Source organism: Entelurus aequoreus, linkage group LG06, assembly GCF_033978785.1.
Source record: "Entelurus aequoreus isolate RoL-2023_Sb linkage group LG06, RoL_Eaeq_v1.1, whole genome shotgun sequence".
Lineage (NCBI taxonomy): Eukaryota > Metazoa > Chordata > Actinopteri > Syngnathiformes > Syngnathidae > Entelurus > Entelurus aequoreus.
In genome coordinates, this window is record NC_084736.1 from 33255370 (window position 1) to 33280927 (window position 25558).

At 30.1% G+C, this 25558-nt stretch overlaps 1 protein-coding gene across 2 annotated transcripts; it reads left to right on the plus strand.

Moving 5' to 3' along the window:
* Positions 1 to 3007: 3007 nt before the first annotated feature.
* LOC133651521 (homeobox protein Hox-A5-like) lies at positions 3008 to 25558 on the plus strand. Of its 2 annotated transcripts, none has more exons than XM_062049478.1 (2): positions 3008 to 3126; positions 25170 to 25558. In XM_062049478.1, coding segments are annotated over exons 1-2 (261 nt in total). In that variant the 5' UTR covers positions 3008 to 3125; the 3' UTR covers positions 25430 to 25558. The 2 variants fall into 2 exon arrangements, with proteins under 2 accessions (XP_061905462.1, XP_061905461.1); XM_062049477.1 differs by lacking the exon at positions 3008 to 3126 and adding an exon at positions 17468 to 17615.

Below are 25558 nucleotides of genomic sequence, written 5' to 3' on the forward strand. Positions count from 1 at the left end.
TATTTATAAACTATATATATAATATATTGTATATATTATATTATTTATTATTATTACTGTCTATTGTGAGCGAACTGTGGTGCTGAATTTCCCCCAGGGATCAATAAAGTACTTTCTATTCTATTCTATTCTATTCTATTCTATTCTATTCTATTCTATCATACTCTTCATCACACTCTTCATCATACTCTTTATTACACTCTTCATCATACTTTTCACCACACTTCATCACACTCTTCATCATACTCTTCATCACACTCTTCATCATACTCTTCATCATACTCTTCATCATACTCTTTATCATATTCTTCATCACACTCTTCATTATACTCTTCATCATACTCTTCATCATACTCTTCATCACACTCTTCATCATACTCTTCATCAAACTCTTCATCATACTCTTCATCATACTCTTCATCATAATCTTCATCACACTCTTCATCGCAGTGACGTGCAGTCAGTGGAGGCAGGTGAGGCGGGGCCTCACGTGCCATCATGGAAAGACCAAAAATGTAAAAAGAAAAAAAATAAATTAAATTGTTATATGTATCCAGTGATTATACTATAAAGTTATTTTCCATTTAACTTCACCAGTTTTAGATTATTTGTATTCAAAATCGCTGAATTTTCACATTTGCCGTTCAAATACTGAGAACGTCACTGCGTTGTGCCTCAACATGGATTGCGGACTCGGCTAACTGCTGGCCTGCTGTGCAGTGAGACCGTATTGCTATATGAACTATATTATACATTTCCATAGTTTAGTTAGCTGAGGTATATAATGTACAGCGTATTTTGTCAACAACTGTATGTGTGTAAGTATTTCTTGTGCTGAGCGATCATAAAACTGCTGCGAAGACGCACTGGCCGAGGCTCGCAGTAATCCCGCCTCCTGGTGGTAGAGAATGCACCCCCGCCGTAGAATACACCCCCTGACGGAAGTGTGATATCAACTAAAGCCCACACTTAAACTTTCCACGTGCAAGATTTAATCTATTTAAAAAAGTTATTTAATAAGAAGCTAAAAAGTGAAAAAACAATAATGTTTGTGTTGGAGGAGTTGTGAATGAGTGCAGGGCCACAACATTAGGTACACCTGCAGACTGCAGCACGGATTTCATATTTCATTCATTCACAACTCCTCCAACACGAACATTATTGTTTTTGCACTTTTTGGCTTCTTATTAAATAACTTTTTTAAATAGATTCAATCTTGGACGTGGAAAGTTTAAGTGTGGGCTTTAGTTGATATAACACTCCCGTTACGGGGTGCATTGTACGGCGGGGGTGCATTATCCAGCACAACAGCGGCGCATGGACTTCATTTATAAGTAAAGGTAAGACCATAATAACATTTTTTTTAATTAAATTTGCTTTTTTGTGTGCTACAGTTTGTATGTGTAAAGTTAAAGTTAAGTTAAAGTACCAATGATTGTCGCACACACACTAGGTGTAATGAAATGTGTCCTCTGCATTTGACCCATCCCCTTGTTCACCCCCTGGGAGGTGAGGGGAGCAGTGGGCAGCAGCGGTGCCACGCCCGGGAATAATATTTGGTGATTTAACCCCCAATTCCAACCCTTGATGCTGAGTGCCAAGCAGGGAAGAATGCTGGTATGAGCTTTTAAACATAACCCGTTAACTGCTGCCAATCAAATGGTGAATAAGATACTCTTTAGGGTTCATATGTTTGTAAATCTGACTGTGATGAAGTCAGTGCCTCACCAGCCATGAACCTCACCGCACGTCACTGCTTCATCGCCTCTTCATCATACCCTTCATCACACTCTTCATCACACTCTTCATCACACTCTTCATCATAAGCTTCATCACACTCTTCATCATACTCTTCACCACACTCTTCATCATACTCTTCATCACACTCTTCATCACACTCTTCATCAAACTCTTCATCACACTCTTCATCACACTCTTCATCACACTCTTCGTCATACTCTTCATCACACTCTTCATCATACTCTTCATCATACTCGTCATCATACTCTTCATCACACGCTTCATTAAGATATGCAAATATTAATAACAATAATAATCATAACATACATTTTTGATACATTTTCCTTGTTGTCCTACAATCCATACTACAGGAAGCGTGACCAAATAAGGGCATATAGGAGAAGGAAGCGAGTTCATCCTGAGTTCACCAGTGATTAATTGATTATGTTGAAGCTGAATGATTGCTATCAATACTCAGCTCAGACTCAAACATGCTGAATAAAGTCATCACATGGAAATATTTAATTTGTGTTGGAATAAAATATAAAGAAGAATATGAACACACATGTATATGTTAATAACATTAATAATTAGTACGTGTACACTTTTAACATAAAAAGAAAAAAAAAAGATTAAAAAAAAAAATAATTTTCTCGTGGAAGCAGCAATTTGACCAAAATATGTGTGTGTGTGTGTGTGTATATATATATATATATATATATATATATATATATATATATATATATATATATATATATATATATATATATATATATATATATATATATATATATATATATATATATATATATATATATAACATGTGTAGAAGAAGAAGTATAAATGATGCTGCACTAAAGAGAAGAAAAATGTGTTTTAGAAAAGTCAATAGGTCATTTTTCTTGAAGAGAGTCTGAAGTCATTTTGTTAATTCTGAAGAAGAAGAAAAAGAAGTAGAAGAAGAAGAAGAATTGAGAAGAAGAAGAAGGAAAATAAAGATGAAATAAACGGTGGGGGGTTAACGGAAGGTCAGTCTGTCCGTTAAACAAAAAGCTGCAACATTAATTTGACCAACTTCAGCCGACACACACGCGCGCGCACGCACACACACAAACACACGCGCGCGTCCACGCACATTGCGGCGCAAACACTCGTCACGCTGTCCGTCCTCACACTTTGCGTCCACACAAGGACGCAAACTTACTGGATCTTCTTCCTGCTCAGGACGACAACAAACATATTCCGGAAGGACGTGCACGGAGACACGCTGCGCGCGTGCACGTGCGTGCTGGTCCATAAAAGACAAATGGAGGATTTGACCACAAAGATGCGTTCAGGGACAGAAGGAAATACCAGGAGGACTCGGAGGAAATGGATCTTTAAAAAGTGAGTACATGATAATAATACATGTTGCGTGGTGTCGTGTGCGTGTGCGTACGTGCATGTGTGTGGGTGCGTGACAGTCAGGTGGTGCGAACACGAGTGAGTGGATTTTTCGTGCTCTCAATGATCGCAATCAATTGGGACTTTTCACACAGATGTGTGATTTGAAGGGAAAAGTCGGATTCATTTGTGGAAAATTGTCAGCAGAAATTTTTGAAATGTTTTGATGCTGAGATATTTAAATATGTTGAGAACATTGTTATTTGTGTAAATAATATGATAATTATGTGTCAATAATAATACGATTATATGTGTCAATAATAGTATTATTGTATGTTTCAATAATAACAATATTATATGTGTAAATAATAATAATATTATATGTGTAAATAATAATATTATATGTGTAAATAATAATAATATTATATGTGTAAATGATATGAATATTATATGTGTCAACAATAATAACATTATATGTGTCAATAATAATTAATTGTATATGTTTCAATAATAATATATGTGTAAATAATAATAATATTAAATGTGCAAATAATAATAGTATTATATGTGTCAATAATAATAATAATAACAATAATAATAATAATAATATATGTGTAAATAATAATAGTATTATATGTGTCAATAATATATACTAATATTATATGTGTCCATAATATTAATATTATATGTGTCAATACAAATGTTATATGTGTAAATAATAATAGTCTTATATGTGTCAATAATAATATTATTATATGTGTCAATAATAATAATATTATATGTGTAAATAATAAGAATATTATATGTGTAAATAATAATAATATATCTGTAAATAATAATAATATTAAATGTGTCACTAATAATAATATCATATGTGTAAATAATAAGAATAGTATATGTGTATATCATGATAATATTACATGTGTCAATATTAAGAATATTATACGTGTAAATAATAACAATATTATATGTATAAATAATAATATGTGTGTAAATAATAATAATATTACATGTGTCAATATTAAGAATATTATACGTGTAAATAATAACAATATTACATGTATAAATAATAATATGTGTGTAAATAATAATAATATTATATGTGTCAATAATAATGATAATAATATATGTGTTAATAATTATAATATTATATTTGTATATAATTATATTATATGTGTCATTAGTAATAATAATAATAATAATAGTATATGTGTGTACAATAATATTATATGTGTGTATAATAGTAATACTATATGTGTCAATAATAATAATATTATATGTGTCAATAATAATACAATTATATGTGTAAATAAAAATAATATTTTATGTGTCAATAATAATAATATTATATGTGTCAATAATACTAATATCTTATGTGTCAATAATAATAATAATATTAAAGATGTCAATAATAATATGATATGTGTCAATAATAATAATATTATATGTGTAAATAATATTAATAGTATATGTGTTAATAATAATAATAATATTATATGTGTAAATAATAATACTATTATATTTGTACATAATAATATTATTTGTTGTTGTGTTAGTAGCACACTTTGTGTATTTTTAATTTATTTTATTGTATTTGATTTAATTTTATTGTACTTTATTCTATTTAATTGCATTTCTAGTTGGTAAAACGTGAACATTCCAGCAAGCTTTGTGAATATTGTATTTCTCTGCATGACAATAGAAGAGAGAATCGAGTTCATTTCTCAAAGGCACAAAGGAGTAAAAATGCATTTCTCTTGTGTGGCTTTGTGCTAAGAATCATCTTTCACCAGACTGACGTCTCTTGCCTTCTGCGAGGCCTCCAAATGTTCATTTGCGATGAAAAAAAAAGCAGAGCATGCGGCCTTGTTTGGGTGCAGTGATGACGTCATCGTGTTTCGTTATTGTGCGTCCTCATGACAATATTAAAACAGCATTTAAAATATTTAAAATATTTGGTTATTGCTATTGAAATGTTGCACCGACTTACTGATGGGTGACAAAAAATCCTATAATCCGAATCACACGTTTGTTTTCGTTTCTGAATCGATTAAAAATGTCCATGAATCTTTTTTTAAAGGACGATTTTTAGGCCATCTTACTGGCTGCACATATACATTAAATACAACATGTTTTTTTTTAATTGTATTTATTTTTTATCGTTTCTGTACCAAACAATTGACTTAATCGAATCATTAACCCAAGAATCGGAATCAAATTGTATTTGTGAATTATTCATACTTGCCAACCCTCCCGAATTTCGTTAAAGACTCCCGAATTTCAGTGACTCTCCCGAAAATCTCCGGGGACAACCATTCTCCCGAATTTCTCCCGATTTACAGCCCCCTCCAGGTCCGTGCGACCTGAGTGAGGACAGCCTGTCGTCATGTCCGCTTGGCCAACCAAAAAGTAACCACAGAACACTATAGTGTTCTGTGGTTACTTTTTGGTTGACCAACGGTATATGTTGTATTGCGCACTCTGACAGCAAGTGTGGGAGTCGGTTCTGAAGTATGAAGTAAAGAGAAGTATTTTTGTCACCTCGCCTGGTTATTGACTCCAACCCAGAATATTACACTGCCCATACCTATGCTCCTTCAAAGGCTGTGCTACTGGCTGCAAAGCATTGCACTTTCAAATACAACAATGAGTAGAGAGGAGTGTTATGTGTGTATATGTGTAAATAAATGAACACTGAAATTCAAGTATTTATTTTATGTATATGTATATATATATATATATATATATATATATATATATATATATATATATATATATATATATATATACTGTATGTGTGTATATATATATATATATATATATATATATATATATATATATATATATATATATATATATATATATATATATATATATATATATATATATATATATATATATATATATATATATATATATATATAAATATATATATATATATATATATATATAAATATGTGTGTGTGTATGTGTGGGAAAAAATCACAAGACTACTTCATCTCTACAGACCTGTTTCATGAGGGGTTCCCTCGATCATCAGGTGATTTTAAAACCTCCTGATGATTGAGGGAACCCCTCATGAAACAGGCCTGTAGAGATGATGTAGTCTTGTGATTTTTTCCCACACATACATATATTACGTTCTACCACGGTATCGAGCACAATTTTTTTTTTGGATAATCTAATTAAGACATATATATATATATATATATATATATATATATATATATATATATATATATATATATATATATATATATATATATATATATATATATATATATACATATATAAGAAATACTTGAATTTCAGTGAATTCTAGCTATAAATATACTCCTCCCCCCTTAACCCCCCCCCCCCCCCCCCCCCATCTCACTAATTTGGAGGTCTCAAGGTTGGCAAGTATGGAATTATTACAATGTTAAATGTCCTTAAAAACAATTTAAGAATGTTTGCTAACAATTTTTATTTCAACAAATACACAAACTAATTGATTACTATCATGTGATTTAATAACACACATAATAATAATATTGTGTCTTTAAAACACCCATCCATCCTTTTTTCTACCGCTTGTCCCTTTCGGGGTTATTGTTTAATTCTTGAATGTGTTATTTTTATTCCCGCGATATAAACCATATGTGTTGGCACTTTTGCGTCATATTGATATTCTGACATCCAAATAATCCGCTTATTATCGATGCCTTCCGAAACATTCTCGTACTTTTAACATCGAAATTCTCATTCAAAATGAAAGGGCCCTTTTTTAAAATGTGTATTTTTTACCAGATTCAAACATTTCAACATAAAACAAGCGAACATTAAATTATGTTATTTTTTCCCCCCACATAATTATTTGCATTATTTTCCATTTTTTGAGCACATTTTTTTTTCGTGTTTAGACAAATTGTTCCCCACCTGCAGGATCAGCGGACTATATTTTATACATTTTATAATACAATATCTATATATTTTACATCATTGAACATTATGACCTGCATAGGAACTACATATTTACACATTTAAACATTATTATTGCATATATTTCCAATATAATTGTATATAGTTTATGTAAACATAATGACCTACATATAAACTATATAGAAGTACATATAATTGACAAATTTAAACATTATTATTGCATATGAATGCTATATAATTGTGTATAGTTTATGTAAACATGATGACCTACATATAAACTGTATATAAATACATATATTGGACATATTTAAACATTATTATTGCATATGAATGCCATATAATAGTTTATGTAAACATGATGACCTGTGTATAAACCATATAAAAGTACATATAATTGACAATTGAAACATTATAATTGCATATGAATGTTACATAAACGTATATAGTTGATGTAAACATAATGACCTACATATAAACTATATATGAGTGCATAACATTGACATATTTAAACAATATTATTGCAAATGAATGCTATATAATAGTTTATGTAAACATAATGACCTACATATAAACTATATATAAGTGCAAATAATTGACAAATTTAAACATTATTATTACATATGAATGCTATATAATAAGTTATGTAAACATAATGACCTACATATAAACTATATATAAGTACATATCATTGACATATTTAAACATTATCATTCCATATGAATGCTATGTAATTGTATATAGTTTATGTAAACATGATGACCTGTGTATAAACTATACATAAGTACATATAAATGACATATTTAAACAATATTATTGCATATGAACGCTTTATAGTTTATGTAAACATAATGATCTACATATTAACTATATATAAATACATATAATTGACAAATGTAACCATTATTATTGCATATAAACGCTATATAATAGTTGATGTAAACATGATGACCTGTGTGTAAACTATATATAAGTACATATAATTGACATATTTAAACATTATTATTGCATATGGATGCTATATAATAGTTTATGTAAACATGATGGCCTGTGTATAAACTATAAGTACATATCATTGACATATTTAAACATTATTATTCCATATGAATGTTATATAATTGCATATAGTTGATGTACTGTAAATATGATGACCTGTGTATAAACTATATATATGTACATATAAATGACATATTTAAACATTATTATTGCATATGAATGCTACATAATAGTTTATGTAAACATGATGACCTACTTATAGAATATATATATAAGTACATATAATTGACATATTTAAACAATAGTATTGCATATGAACACTATATAATAGTTGATGTAAACATGATGGCCTGTATATAAACTATATATAAGTACATATAATTGACATAATTATACATTATTATTGCATATGAACGCTATATAATAGGTTATGTAAACTTAATGACCTACAAATTTAAACATTATTATTGCATATGAATGCTATATAATAGTTGATGTAAACATGATGACCTGTGTATAAACTATAAGTACATGTCATTGACATATTTAAACATTATTATTCCATATGAATGTTATATAATTGTATAAAGTTTATGTAAACATGATGATCTGTGTATAAACTACGCATAAATGACATATTTAAACATTATTATTTCATATGAATGCTACATAATAGTTTATGTAAACATAATGACCTACATATAAACTATATATAAATACCTATAACTGACTAATTTAAACATTATTATTGCATTTGAATGATGTATAATAGTTTATATAAACATGATGACCTACATATAAACTATATATAAGTACATATGATTGATATAGTTAAACATTATTAGTGCATATGACTGCTATATAATAGTTTATATAAACATGATGACCTACATATAAACTATATATAAGTACATATAATTGACATATTTAAATAATTTTATTGCATATGGACGCTATATAATAGTTTAACATGATGACCTACATATAAACTATATATGATTGCATATAATTGACATATTTAAACATTATTATTGCATATGAACGCTATATAATAGTTTATGTAAACACAATGACCTACATATAAACTATATATAAATACATATAATTGACAAATTGAAACATTATTATTGCATATGAATGCTATATAATAGTTTATGTAAACATAATGACCTACATATAAACTATATATAAATACATATAATTGACGAATTTAAACATTATTATTGCATATAAATGCTATATAATAGTTTATGTAAACATAATGACCTACATATAAACTATATATAAATACATATAATTGACTAATTTAAACATTATTATTGCATATAAATGCTATATAATAGTTTAGGTTGGAGTTCAAATCCCAGCCGAGTCATACCAAAGACTATAAAAATGGGACCCATTACCTCCCTGCTTGGCACTCAGCATCAAGGGTTGGAATTGGGGGTTAAATCACCAAAATGATTCCCGGGCGCGGCGCCGCTGCTGCCCACTGCTCCCCACTGCTCCCCAAGGGGATGGGTCAAATGCAGAGGACAAATTTCACCACACCTAGTGTGTGTGTGACAATCATTGGTACTTTAACTTTAACTTTAACTTTATACAAACATGATGACCTACATATAAACTATATATAAGTACATATAATTGACATAGATAAACATTATTATTGCATATGAATGCTATATAATAGTTTATGTAAACATAATGACCTACATTTAAACTTTAAATGAGTACATATAATTGACATAGTTAAACATTATTATTGCATATGACTGCTATATAATAGTTTATATAAACATGACCTGCGTATGAACTGGGGATAATAAGTCGAGGCTGCAGACAAAAGGCGGCGGTGATGAAGTGGAGGTGAACGTTGAGGAAGTCAACACACCTTGATGGATACTCACCTGGACAAAGAGAGCGAGTGGGAGGTCAAGGTGGCCACGCCCACATCTGTCAGTCCAACTAAACCGATGTAAGAGTGGAACAAAAGCACAGAAAGAATTCTAACATATGAATCATCATAAATGTTGTGAAAGGAACCAAATGAAGGAAGTCACTTTTATATTTGATAATGCTTTTTATTATTATTGACTTGATATTTGTTATTTGTTGAAGTGACATTGACACACAATATTATCATTAGTTTACTGTTATTTTTCATCATGTTTCCTTTAAATAATTCTATAAGAAACACTTCATAAGAAATAGAATAATAATAGAACAGAATAAAATACAATGCAAAAGTACAGTAGTATTCATAATAATAATAATAATACAAATTATGTAGAAGGGCTGCCAAAAAGGAATCACATCCGAATTTGGAAAAAAAAAAAATTGCTTATTCAAAATTATAATTCAATTTAAAATTTAAACAAAAAAATAAATAAAAATTGTGTTTTTTTATTTTGAATTATAATTTGATTCAAAATTTCAAGAAAATTATAACAAAATAAAATAAAAACATTGGTTATTTTGTTTATTCAGAATTATAATTCGATTGAAAATGTACACAAAATTATTTATATATAAAAAAAGTGTGGTTTTTGTTTATTAAAAATTCCACTTCGATTCAAAATTTAAACCAAAATATTAAAACAATAAAAAAATGTAGTTTGTTTTATTTATTCAAAATTATAATTCGATTCAAATTTCAAACAAAATGTTAAAAAATAAAATACAATTAAAAAAAATAAAAAGTGTTTTTTTGTTTATTCAAAAATTATAACTCAATTCAAAATGTAAACAAAACTATTAGAAAATTAAATAAAGTTGTTTTTTTTTTGCTTATTCAAAATTATAATTCGATACAAAATTCAAACACAAATATTTAAAAATTTAAAAAAATGTGTAGGAGCAAAAAAGGGCTTTTTTTTAATCACTATTCTGAATCGATTTCTACGTTTCAAAAATCAATAAAAAATGTTTTTCAGGCCATCTTTGCTGCACATATCAGTCACATGTCAGACGTTACGTTTTCAAAAGGTTTTGTTACCATTTTTATATCAAATAATATTCAATCAAGAATAAACAATAAATGGAATCGTCACCCAAAGAATCGGAATTGAATCTTTAGCCATTGTAAGATTCACATCCCTAATATTTACCCAATAATCAATATTAATAATAATACACCAAAACAATGAATACAAGTAATAATACTAATTGTCTTTATTTTATACAAATAATACTTTTGTTGTTTTCAGTTATCCCATCATCGCTTAATAATATTTATAATCCGTTTATGATATTTATTGTACAACATTTGGTTTGAGCAACAAGTCTCCTCTGTTGCCGTGACAACATGCCCTGCCTCCAACATTAAGCAGGTAGTGTTTGAGTGCAAGATCAAGTAAAAATACAGAAGGAAGAGGAAGGTGTTGCATGAAGAAGAGGAGAACATCATCTTCTATGTTTACCCTGTAGATCCGGATTTGTGTCGCAATCTCACGAGTTCGCTTCTCGGGGAGAATATAGTCGATGTTTCCACGGCGATGGACCCCCATCTTGTTGACAAACATCTTTGTTGTTTGGGAAATATATCTTGTTGACAATATATTTGTTGTTAGATAAATTCATTTTGTTGACAATAATATTTATTGTTTGGTAAATAAATCTTATTGACAAACATTGTTTGATAAATAATAAACATGCGGGAAGTTGGCCCTCCACAACACACAAAACTTAAATTTGTTACAGTTACATTTGTGTTATGTTTGTGTTACGTTTGTGTTACGTTTGTGTTACGTTTGTGATACATTTGTGTTACATTTGTGTTACATTTGTGGTATATTTGTTAGTTACATTTGTGATACGTTTGTGTTACATTTGTGGTATATTTGTTACAGTTACATTTTTTTAAACATTTGTTTTACATGTGTGTTACATTTGTGTTACATTTGTGTTACGTGTGTGTTACGTGTGTGTTACGTGTGTTACGTGTGTTACATGTGTGTTACATGTGTGTTACATTTGTGTTGCATTGAATATAGTTGCAATTGTGTTACATTTAATACAGTTGCATTTGTGTTACATTTTTGACAGTTACATTTGTGTCATATTTGTGTTACATTTGTGATACATTTGTTTTTCCATTTATGTTACTTTGGTTACAGTCTTACATTTGTGTTACATTTGTTACAGTTAAATGTGTGTTACATTTGTTATAGTTACGTTTGTGTTATATGTGTGTTACATTTATTACAAGTAAATGTCTCTTACATTTGTGGTATATCTGTTAGTAACATTTGTGTAACATTTGTTACAGTTACATGTATCTTACATTTGTGTTACATTTGTTACAGTTACGTGTATCCTACATTTGTGTTACATTTGTTATAAGTACATTTGTTACAAGTACATTTGTTTTATATTTGTGGTATATTTGTGGTATATTTGTGTTACATGTGTGTTACATTTGTGTTACAATTGTGTTACATTTGTGTGGCATTTGTGTGGCATTTGTGTTTTTTATTTAAGTTATATTTTCACTGTTACATTTGTGCTACATTTGTGTTATATTTGTGTTGCATTTTTTAAAATTTGTGTTACACTTGTGATACATTTGTGATACTTTTGTGTTACTTTTGTTAGTTACATTTTGTCACATTTGTTTCACATTTGTGTCACATTTGTGTCACATTTGTGTTACATTTGTGTTACATTTTTGCAGGTTTGTGCTGTTGAAATGGTGGTTTTTGTTGTTGTTTTGTAATTATTTCAATGTATTTTATAGGTCAATTATAGTTCCCTGCACCCCCCCATTTTCTCCACATTTAGCCAAAATAGTCAACACCGATTGTGCTACGTTTGTGCCAAGGGAATGATCGACTGTGTTGTGTTGCTGTTTAACTTCTGGAGTTATTAAAGATTAAAGTTTTTATTAAAGTGATGTCACCAGTCCCCTGACATTCTCCACTTTCAACCAAAAATTATCTCAATGGTTTGTGCTACATTTGTGCAGGTTTGTGCTGTTGACATTTATTATCATTACTATTAGTTGTTGATGTTTTTATTTGTATTCAATATATATCATTTCATAGTTCAATCAAAGTTAATCCGGCCATTCTCCATTTTTGTCCGCATTCAACCAAAATAATTTCAGGGTTTGTGCCACATTTGTGCAAATTCATACTAGTGTCTACTGTTTTGTTTTTGACTTATTTAAGATATTTTTTCATACCCAACTTGGTTCCCATTCTCTTCACATTCAACCAAAAGATTCTCAATGGTTTGTGCGACATTTGTGCAGCTTTGTGCCGTTGAAATATATTATCATTACTATTAGTTGTCACTATTTTTATTTTTATTCAATATAGATCATTTTATAGTTCAATCAAAGTTCATCCAGCCATCCCCAATTTTCTCCTCATTCAACCAAAAGAGTTTCAGCGTTTGTGCCACATTTGTGCCACATTTGGGCAAGTTTATACTATTTAAGGTAATTGTTTTATCTATCATGGTTCCCATTGTCTTCACATTCAACCAAAACAGTCTTAATGTTCCAAATTCAACAGAAATAGTGTCAATCGTTGATGCTACATTTGTGCAGATTTGTGCTTATTTTGTCGTGGAAATGAGTGATTGTGTGTTTTACATATTGAAGATTAAGTTTTCAGGACATAACGAAAAAAAATTTAGCATTCCTAACAGCTGCGTTTGTGCTGTTTTGTGCCGTTAAAATGGATTTGTATGTTTGCTGTTTTAGTTTTTGAGTTATTAACGATCATATTATTGCCAGTTTTCATCTTTTGTGCCACATTTGTGCAGGTCTATGCCTTTGAATGTGTCTTCTATTGTCAAAGTTCCCACCAATTTCTCCAAATCGAAACAGAATGGTTTGTGCTACGTTTGTTCCCTTGAAATAAGCGAAGGTGTTATAATACCGCTTAAGTTGTTAAGGATGAAAGTTTTTGGAAAATGACCTAAACTTAAATAATTTTCTTAACTGCATGTATTTGTGTTCATAACTTCCTAATCACTTAAAACCCAAAGAGCACAAATGTCACACAAAGTATTGAGACAATTTTTGCATGGAGGGTGTGGTCAACTTCAAGGCCTCGAATTTTACTGAGGATGAAAAAGTCATCCTGCACTTTTTTAACTTTCTCCATTTATGGATTAAAAGCCTTTTTTTGTCTTTGATTTTTTTTTTTTATTTAATAAAAAAACACTTCAGTTTTATTAAAACCTTCACATCCTCTCGAGTTTGGACTCTCTTTAGTCATCGTTTGTCCACTTGAAAAATGATGCGGTCCACTCTTCATCTAATGTGTGTGTGTGTGTGTGTGTGTGCGTGTGTGTGTGTGTGTGTGTGTGTGTGTGTGTGTGTGTGTGTGTGTGTGTGTGTGTGTGTGTGTGTGTGTGTGTGTGTGTGTGTGTGTGTGTGTGTGTGTGTGTGTGTGTGTGTGTGTGTGTGTGTGTGTGCGGAATGGTGTGTGTGTGTGTGTGTTCTGAACGTGAAGTCTATTTCATTGCTAAAAAAAAGGACAAGTTTGATGTTTCTATCATTTTAACATTGCAGAGGAATATTGTTGTTATGAAATATTCATAATTAGTCGTGCATCATGTTGTTATGAAATAAATATAATTAGTCATGCATCATGTTGTTATGAAATAAATATAATTAGCAGTGCATCATGTTGTTATTAAATAAATATCATTAGCAGTGCATCATGTTGTTATGAAATAAATATAACTAGTCGTGCATCATGTTGTTATGAAATAAAATATAATTAGTAGTGCATCATGTTGTTATAAAATAAATACAATTAGTTGTGCATCATGTTGTTATGAAATAAATACAATTAGTTGTGCATCATGTTGTTATGAAATAAATATAATTAGCAGTGCATCATGTTGTTATTAAATACATATCATTAGCAGTGCATCATGTTGTTATGAAATAAATATAACTAGTCGTGCATCATGTTGTTATGAAATAAAATATAATTAGTAGTGCATCATGTTGTTATGAAATAAATACAATTAGTTGTGCATCATGTTGTTATGAAATAAATACAATTAATTGTGCATCATGTTGTTATGAAATAAGTATAATTAGTCGTGCATCATGTTGTTATGAAATAAATATAAATAGTCGTGCATCATGTTGTAATGAAATAAATGTAACTAGTTGTGCATCATGTTGTTATGAAATACATATAATTAGTTGTGCATCATGTTATTATGAAATACATATAATTAGTAGTGCATCATGTTGTTATGAAATACATATAATTAGTAGTGCATCATGTTGTTATGAAATAAATATGATTAGTAGTGCATCATGTTGTTATGAAATAAATATAATTAGTAGTGCATCAGGGGACTTTGGGTATTGAAATTAAAAAACTCAGTCTTGTTCATATTAATGTGTATTTAAAAATGTTTGTTGTTTGTATCAAGTACAGATTAATATGTTTAGGAGGTATTAATATTTCTTGACCAATGTTCTATTGATCCACTCCGTAATAGTACCCAGAGCATTGATCAACTGCATTGATTGATTTGAAATGTGAAACTCATTTATTTTGCACGAAGTGGTTGAGAGGACATCACGTGACTTTTAACACCAACTGTGGCCTGCAGCTTTTTGTTTTTTATTACAGGAAATATTCCTTACAAGTCGTTAAACATGAAATAATTATTAGTAGAGCCCTGTTTAAAAAGTTGAATGTTTGAAGAAGATGTAACACCTACAATAATCATGAATAAATAATATTTAAAGTCTTGGTTAAACTCCTATAAGATGAATATAGTTACACATTAATATCATGATAATTGACTAGGTCACGTGATTACACAATTCAACATGTCTGAAGAGAAGCCAGAGGAAGAAATGCATTTTTAATCAATTATTAGATTACAATAATTCAGATAACATGTTTCAGGTAAACAATGTTATGTTTCGGTAGTTTAAAGGGGATACAAATATTCAATAACGAACACATTTTGTAGATAATTATTATTGAATAGAATAATGCAATTTAAACAATATTTAATACACTTGTACACTTTTATTTAACCTATTTTATTATGAGTCAAACAAGTGCAAAATAAAGGTAATATAGTTCGTTTATTATTAATATAATAACGTATAATACAAATGAAACAATTAAATAAATTAAAAAGGATATATATATATATATATATCGATTTATATTTCGAATATTAAATAGTAATATTAATCATATACAATTATTTTTTACAGATATTTATTTATTAACTAAAAAAATGTAATATGTCAACCACAAACAAATATAATACATTAAGAGGGACACACTGTAGGGAATAGATGGAATAAAAATTATGTTTTATACTTTTATGTAGCCTGATATTGTTATTGTATTGAAACACGTGCACATATACATTTAATAAGGTTTTTAGATAAGGAATAACAACAATATAAGTATTAAATAATTAATAAGGCAGTACAATTATAGTACACTCAATTTCAAAAAATTAAATAAATAAATACCAATAATAATCTAGTATGTAACATAATGTTGTTGTTGAAATGTGCAACATTTTATTTTAATTAACAACAAAAAGTACCAATACATACATTAAATAAATACATTGAGGGGTAAAGTTTCACAGAAATATTGTACAGTAATAAATAAATGTAAAATGTTATGATTATTTAAGTTATGAAAAACACCTTAGAGTAGGGATAAAACTAACAATAATCTTATTTATAAAATAGAGTTATTACTAAAGTGTAAACATCCGGTATATCTTTATAAAATAAAGTTAGTACTAAAGTGTAAACATCCGTTATATCTTCATAAAATAAAGAAAAAAATACATAGAATAAAAAAAAAAGTTAGGAAAAACACCTTAGAGTAGGGATAGAACCAACAATAACTATATTTATAAAATAAAGTTATTACTAAAGAGTAAACATCCGGTATGTATATGTATATGTACAGTAAAATAATAATTACATGAGAGGACAATAAAATATTAATTTAAGACATTCTTAATCCTCCTAAACGTCAAATGTATATTTAAACTACACTGGGTCGCTTTTAACATGTTTATAAAAATAAATAAATAAATGTTTTCATCTTCCTAATCGGCCATTAAAGTCGTGACGTCATGTCGAAGCGGAGTACTCAGTAAGATCACGAGATGCGCGTACACACACGCGTACATGCACGCGCTCCTCGCTGTTTCCTGCACGGCCATTGGCTGGCGCTGGTCACGTGTGCGGCAACTTTGTTGCTGGCAAAGTAGGAGGGCCCGACGAGCACGCGCGTGCGAGATATAAAAAGTGACCGGGACGTCTCCCACGTGATCGGCCATGAGCTCCTATTTGCTCGCGTGTCATTATGTGGAGCCCAAGTTCCCGCCGTGCGAGGAGTACTCACACCCCGACTACCTGCCCCCTCAGCCCGACTACTACCCCACCCGGGACCGACACCTGCCCGGTGCACCGCAGCCGCCGTACGCGCCGTGTCGGCCCGCCAGCAGCCCGCCGCCCTGCGAGCAGCCTCAGCCGCCTTCTCCCGCCAGCAGCCCCGCGGGGCCCGTGGTCTACCCGTGGATGAAGAAAGTGCACGTGAACGTCGGTAAGTCGGGACCTTCACGAGCGCCACGTCAAGTTTTAGGACGTGCACTTGACCGGAAGTCACCTCGTACTTGATTGTTTCTTTTTAGTCACGTGTTGCACTTTATTTTTTATAGACTTTCATCTTTCATGTCTCTTAGTCACTAACGACACTTTTCCCACCTAAAGATATACTTTATTTTATAAAGGTATACCGGATGTTTACACTTTAGGAATAACTTTATTTTTTATAGGTATACCGGATGTTTACACTTTAGTAATAACTTTATTTTATGAAGATATACCGGATGTTTTCACACGTAACTTTAGTAAAACCTTTATTTTATAAAGATATAACGGATGTCTACACTCGTAACATTAATATTAACTTTGTTTATGAAGATATACCGGATGTTTACACTTGACTAATTACTTTTTATAAAGATATACCAGATGTATACACTTTAGTATCAACTTTATTTTATAAAGATATACCGGATGTTTACGCTTGTAACTTTAGTAATACCTTTATTTTATAAAGATATACCGAATGTTTACACTCGTAACATTAGTATTAACTTTATTTTATAAAGATATACCGGATGTTTACACTTTAGTAATAACTTTGTTTTATAAAGATATATCGGATGTTTACACTTTAGGAATAACTTTATTTTATAAAGATATACCGGATGTTTACACTCGTAACTTTAGTAATAACTTTATTTTATAAAAATATACTGGATTTATACACTTGAGTATTAACTTTATTTTATAAAGATATACCGGATGTCTACACTCGTAACATTAATATTAACTTTATTTATGACGATATACTTGATGTTTACACTTTAGGAATAACTTTATTTTATTCAGATATACCGGATGTTTACACTCGTAACTTTAGTGATAACTTTATCTTATAAAGATATACCGGATGTATACACTCGTAACTTTAGTAATACCTTTATTTTATAAAGATATACCAAATTTTACACTCATAACATTAGTATTAACTTTATTTTATAAAGATATACCGGATGTTTACACTTTAGTAATAACTTTATTTTATAAATATATACCGGATGTTTACACTTTAGGAATAACTTTATTTTATAAAGATATACCAAATGTTTACAATTTAGTAATAGCTTTATTTTATAAAGATATACCGGATGTTTACACTCTAGGAATAACTTTATTTTAGAAAGATATACCGGATGTTTACACTTTAGTAATAACTTTATTTTATAAAGATATACCGGATGTTTACACTTAAGGAATAACTTTCTTGTATAAAGATATACCGGATGTATACACTTTAGGAATAACTTTATCTTATGAAGATATACCGGATGTTTACACTTCAGGAATAACTTTATTTTATAAAGATATACCGGATGTTTACACTTTAGTAATAACTTTATTTTATAAAGATATACCGGATGTTTACACTCGTAACATTAGTATTAACTTTATTTTTTTTACACATACCGGATGTTAACACTCATAACATTATTATTAACTTTATTTTATAAAGATACTGTATACAGGATGTTTACACTCGTAGCATTAGTGATAACTTTATTTTATAAAGATATACCGGATGTTTACACTCGTAACATTATTATTAACTTTATTTTATAAAGATATGTCGGATGTTTACACTTTAAAAATAACTTTATTTTTTAAAGATATACCGGATGTTTACACTTTAGGAATAACTTTATTTTATAAAGATATACCGGATGTTTACACTTAAGTAATAATTTTATTTTATGAAGATATACCGGATGTTTACACTTTAGAAATAACTTTATTTTATAAAGATATACCGGATGTTTACACTTTAATAATAACTTTATTTTATAAAGATATACCGGATGTTTACACTTTAGTAATAACTTTATTTTATAAAGATATACCGGATGTTTACACTTAAGGAATAACTTTATTTTATAAAGATATACCGGATGTATACACTTTAGGAATAACTTTACTTTATGAAGATATACCGGATGTTTACACTTTAGGAATAACTTTATTTTATAAAGATATACCGGATGTTTACACTTTAGTAATAACTTTATTTTATAAAGATATACCGGATGTTTACACTCGTAACATTAGTAATAACTTTATTTTATAAAGACACTGTATACAGGATATTTACACTCGTAGCATTAGTGATAACTTTATTTTATAAAGATATACCGGATGTTTACACTCGTAACACTATTATTAACTTTATTTCATAAAGAGACTGTATAAAGGATGTTTACACTCATAGCATTAGTGATAACTTTATAAAGATACACCGGATGTTTACACTTGTAACATTATTATTAACTTTATTTTATAAAGTTATATCGGAGGTTTACACTCGTAACTTTAGTAATAACTTTATTTTATAAAGATATACCGGATTTATACACTTTAATAATAACTTTATTTTATAAAGATATACACAATGTTTACACTCGTAACATTGGTATTAACTTTATTTTATAAAGATATACCGAATGTTTACACTCGTAACATTAGTATTGATTTTATTTTATAAAGATATGCCGGATGTTTACACTTTAGTAATAACTTTATTTTATAAAGATATACCGGATGTATACACTTTAGTATTAACTTTATTTTTTAAAGATATGCCGGATGTTCACACTCGTAACATTAGTAATTACTTAATTTTTTTTAAACATACCGGATGTTTACACTCATAACATTATTATTAACTTTATTTTATAAAGATGCTGTATACAGGATGTTTAGACTCGTAGCATTAGTGATAACTTTATTTTATAAAGATATACCGGATGTTTACCCTCGTTACATTATTATTAACTTTATTTTATAAAGACATACCGGATGTTTACACCCTTAACATTATTATTAACTTTATAAAGATACACCGGATGTTTACACTTGTAACATTATTATTAACTTTATTTTATAAAGATATATCGGATGTTTACACTCGTAACTTTAGTAATAACTTTATTTTATAAAGATATACCGGATGTATACACTTTAGTATTAACTTTATCTTATAAAGATATAACGGATGTTTACGCTCGTAATTTTAGTAATACCTTTATTTTATAAAGATATACCCAATGTTTACACTCGTAACATTGGTATTAACTTTATTTTATAAGGATATACCGAATGTTTACACTCGTAACATTAATATTAACTTTATTTTATAAAGATATACCGGACGTCTACACTTTAGTATTAATTTTATTTTATAAAGATATGCTGGATGTTTACACTTTAGTAATAATTTTATTTTATAAAGATATAAACCGGATGTATACACTTTAGTATTAACTTTATTTTTTAAAGATATGCCAGATATTTACGCTCGTAACTTTAGTAATACCTTTATTTTATAAAGATATACCGAATGTTTACACTCATAACATTAGTATTAACTTTATTTATGAAGATATACCGGATGTTTACACTCGTAAAATTAGTAATAACTTTATTTTATAAAGATATACCGGATTTTTACACTTTAGTAATAACTTTATTTTCTAAAGATATACCGGATGTTTACACTTTAGTAATAACTTTATTTATGAAGATATACCGGATGTTTACACTCGTAACATTAGTATTAACTTTATCTAATAAAGATATACCGGATGTCTACACTTGTAACATTAATATTAACTTTATTTATGAAGACATACCGGATGTTTACACTCGTAACATTAGTAATAACTTTATTTTTTAAAGACATACCGGATGTTTACACATACCGGATGTTTACACATTATTATCAACTTTATTTAATATAGATATACCGGATGTAGGGTTGTCCCGATACCAATATTTTGGTACCAGTACCGGTACCAACATGTATTACGGTACGTTTCAATACTTTTCTATACTTTTCTAAATAAAGGGGACCACAATTTAATTTTTTTTTGTCTTTATTTGACAAAAAATCTTAGTGTACATTAAACATATGTTTATTATTGTAATTTAGTCCTTAAATAAAACAGTGAACATACTAGACAACTTGTCTTTTAGTAGTAAGTAAACAAACAAAGGCTTCTAATTAGTCTGGTGATGTATGCAGTAACATATTGTGTCATTTATCTATCTATTATTTTGTCAACATTTTGACGGACGAACTGTAAAAAATTATTATTAATCTACTTGTTCATTTACTGTTAATATATGCTTACTTTCTCTTTTAACATGTTCTATCTACACTTGTGTTAAAATGTAATCATCACTCAAATGTTCTCTTCTTGGATACTTTACATTAGTTTTGGATGATACCACACATTTAGGTATTGATGCGATACCAAGTACCGACAGGATCATACATTGGTCATATTCAAAGTCCGCATGTGTCCAGGGACATATTTCCTGACTTTATAAACATAATATGAATTTTAAAAAAGGAAAAAAGTTTTGTGACATTAAAAAAATATTGATGTAATCATAGTAGTATCGACTAGATACGCTCTTGTACTTGGTATCATTACAGTGGATGTCAGATGTAGATCCACCCACAACGTTTGTTTACATTCAGGGATGCTATCTTGCTGTTAGTGGTCAGCTGTTGTATCCTCCTACAATGTGTAGTGAAGCATGTTTAGCTATTCTTCGTCCTCCAGTGATAATGGTACTTGTAAGAAACATACTTTATTTGTCGTCATGGAGATCAGGATTAGTGATTTAGAAGTAGCTAAAACACCGCCAACTGCAGATGGGTGTTAGCTGCTAGCTAGCTAGCCATGTCTTAAAGCACCTCTTCCTGAGGGCGTTTCAGTGTTATAACTTCACTTTTATCTTTAGTTTTTACACCAAAATGCATCCATTCTCCCTTTTCTGTCTACACACTGTGTCTGCTTGTACAAAACCCAAAAGCAGTGAAGTTGTCACGTTGTGTAAATGGTAAATAAAAACAGAATACAATGATTTGCAAATCCTTTGCAACTTATATTAAATTGAATAGACTGCAAAGACAAGATATTTCATGTTCACACTTGAAAACTTTGTTATTTTTTGCAAATGTTAGCTCATTTGGAGTTTGATGCCTTCAACATGTTTCAAAAAAGCTGGCACAAGTGGCAAAAAAGAGTGAGAAAGTTGAGGAATGCTCATCAAACACTTATTTGGAACATCCCACGGGTGAACAGGCTAATTGGGAACAGGTGGGTGTCATGATTGGGTATAAAAGCAGCTTCCATGAAATGCTCAGTCATTCACAAACAAGGATGGGGCGAGGGTCATCACTTTGTCAACAAATGCCTGAGCAAATTGTTTAAGAACAACATTTCTCAACCAGCTATTGCAAGGAATTTAGGGATTTCACCATCTACGGTCTGTAATATCATCAAAGGGTTCAGAGAATCTGGAGAAATCACTGCACATAAGCCATGATATTATGGACCTTCGATCCCTCAGGCGGTATTGCATCAAAAAGCGACATCAGTGTGTAAAGGATATCACAACATGGGCTCAGGAACACTTCAGAAAACCACTGTCAGTAACTACAGTTGGTCGCTACATCTGTAAGTGCAAGTTAAAACTCTACTAAAACTCTACTATGCAAATCCAAAGCCATTTGTCAACAACACCCACGCAGACGGCTTCGCTGGGTCCGAACTCATCTAAGATGGACTGATGCAAAGTGGAAAAGTGCTCTGTGGTCTGATGAGTCCACATTTCAAATTGTTTTTGGAAATTGTGGACGTTGTTTCCTCCAGATCAAAGAGGAAAAGAACCGTCTGGACTGTTCTAGGCACAAAGTGTAAAAGCCAGCATCTGAGATGGTATGGGGGTGTATTAGTGCCCAAGGCATGGGTAACTTACACATCTGTGAAGGCATCATTAATGCTGAAAGGTACATACAGGTTTTGGAGCAACATATGTTGCCATCCAACCAATGTTATCATGGACGCCCCTGCTTATTTTAGCAAGACAATGCCAAGCCACGTGTTACAACAGTGTGGCTTCATAGTAAAAGAGTGTGGGTTCTAGACTGGCATGCCTGAAGTCCAGACCTGTCTCCCATTGAAAATGTGTGGTGCAATATGAAGCCTAAAATAGCAGAAGGGAGACTGTTGAACAAGTTAAGTTGTACATCAAGCAAGAATGGGAAAGAATTCCACTTCAAAAATGTGTCTCCTCAGTTCCCAAACCTTTACTGAGTATTGTTAAAAAGAAAGGCCATGTAACACAGTGGTAACAATGCCCCTTTTGACAACTTTTTTGACATGTGTTGCTGCCATTAAATTCTAAGTTCATGATTATTTGCAAAATAAAATGAAGTTTCTCATTGTGAACTTTAAGTATCTTGTCTTTGCAGTCTATTGAATATAAGTTGAAAAGGATTTGTTGTATTCTCTTTTTATTTACCATTTACACAACGTGACAACTTCACTGCTTTTGGGTTTTGTATAAAGATATACCGGATGTTTGAATGTGTAACATTATCAATCAATCAATCAATCAATGTTTATTTATATAGCCCTAAATCACTCGTGTCTCAAAGGGCTGTACAAGCCACAACGACATCCTCGGTGTCGAGTGGGTCTGATATAACATTAGTATTAACTTTATTAACTTCATACACACACACGCACACACACGCACACACACCTGCTCACACACACGCACACACGCACGCACACACACACACGCACACACACACACACACACACACACACACACACACACACACACACACACACACACACACACACACACACACACACACAAGCTTTTATACAATTATAATACAACTAATAAAAACTAAGATTTTAATCATAAATATTATAAAACGTATAATATATATGTAGTTATAGTTATATTATTGTTAAAAAAAAATAATTTAATAATTCATTTTAAAACTAATGAAATAAAAAATGTATCTGATTATTTGTATTTTTTATTATTATTGTTTTTATTATTATTATTATTATTACTAGTGTTATTATTATTAATATTACTATCATTGATATAGTATTGTAAAATATTATATTACTTAATAAAATAAAGTAAATTGCTAGTTAAAATAAATATTTTTATTTTATTAATTTTATTATTATTATTATTGTATCATATTAAATATATTCATTTATTTTATCTACGCTTGAGTTAATTACTAAATTTAAAAAAAAATTTACATTTTTTTATAATGAATGGATTCATTAATTTGTCGTGTAATAATACTTAAGTTAGTAACTAATACAAATGATATAGGTTTTATATATCATATTATTGAAATAACCTTATTGATTGATGGATTACGTTATTTATGAAATATAACGAAGTAAAACTAAACACATTTGGTTCAAAATGTGCATATTGTCCCTAAACTTTCTATATGAAATCAATATGTATGTCATTATTTAAGAACATACATATTATATCAATATTTATGTCATTATTTAGGAACATAAATATGATATCAATATTTCTGTCATTATTCATGCGCACGACACGCGGATGTGCATTTTAACATAGACTTTTCTGTTAATCGCCAGTGTTATCAGTACGGTGGTAACCATAGTAACACGTCATCTCCCCCACGCAGTGAGCTCCAACTCCACCGGGGAAGGTGAGCCCAAGCGCTCTCGGAGCGCCTACACGCGCCAGCAGGTTCTGGAGCTGGAGAAGGAGTTCCACTACAGTCGCTACCTGACGCGCAGGCGCAGACTGGAGGTCGCGCACACCTTGCGTCTCTCGGAGCGACAGATCAAAATCTGGTTCCAGAACCGACGAATGAAATGGAAGAAGGATCACAAGTTACCAAACACCAAAGTCCGGGCTGGGAACACAACAACCACAACATAAACAACAACAACAACACCAACAACAACAATATCCAAGTCCAAACGGTTCAAAGTGCAAACTCAAAGACGATGAAATCCTCCAGTTCTTTGTTGCTTCATTCAGTTTTTCCTCCGAAACTCTGGACCAGAA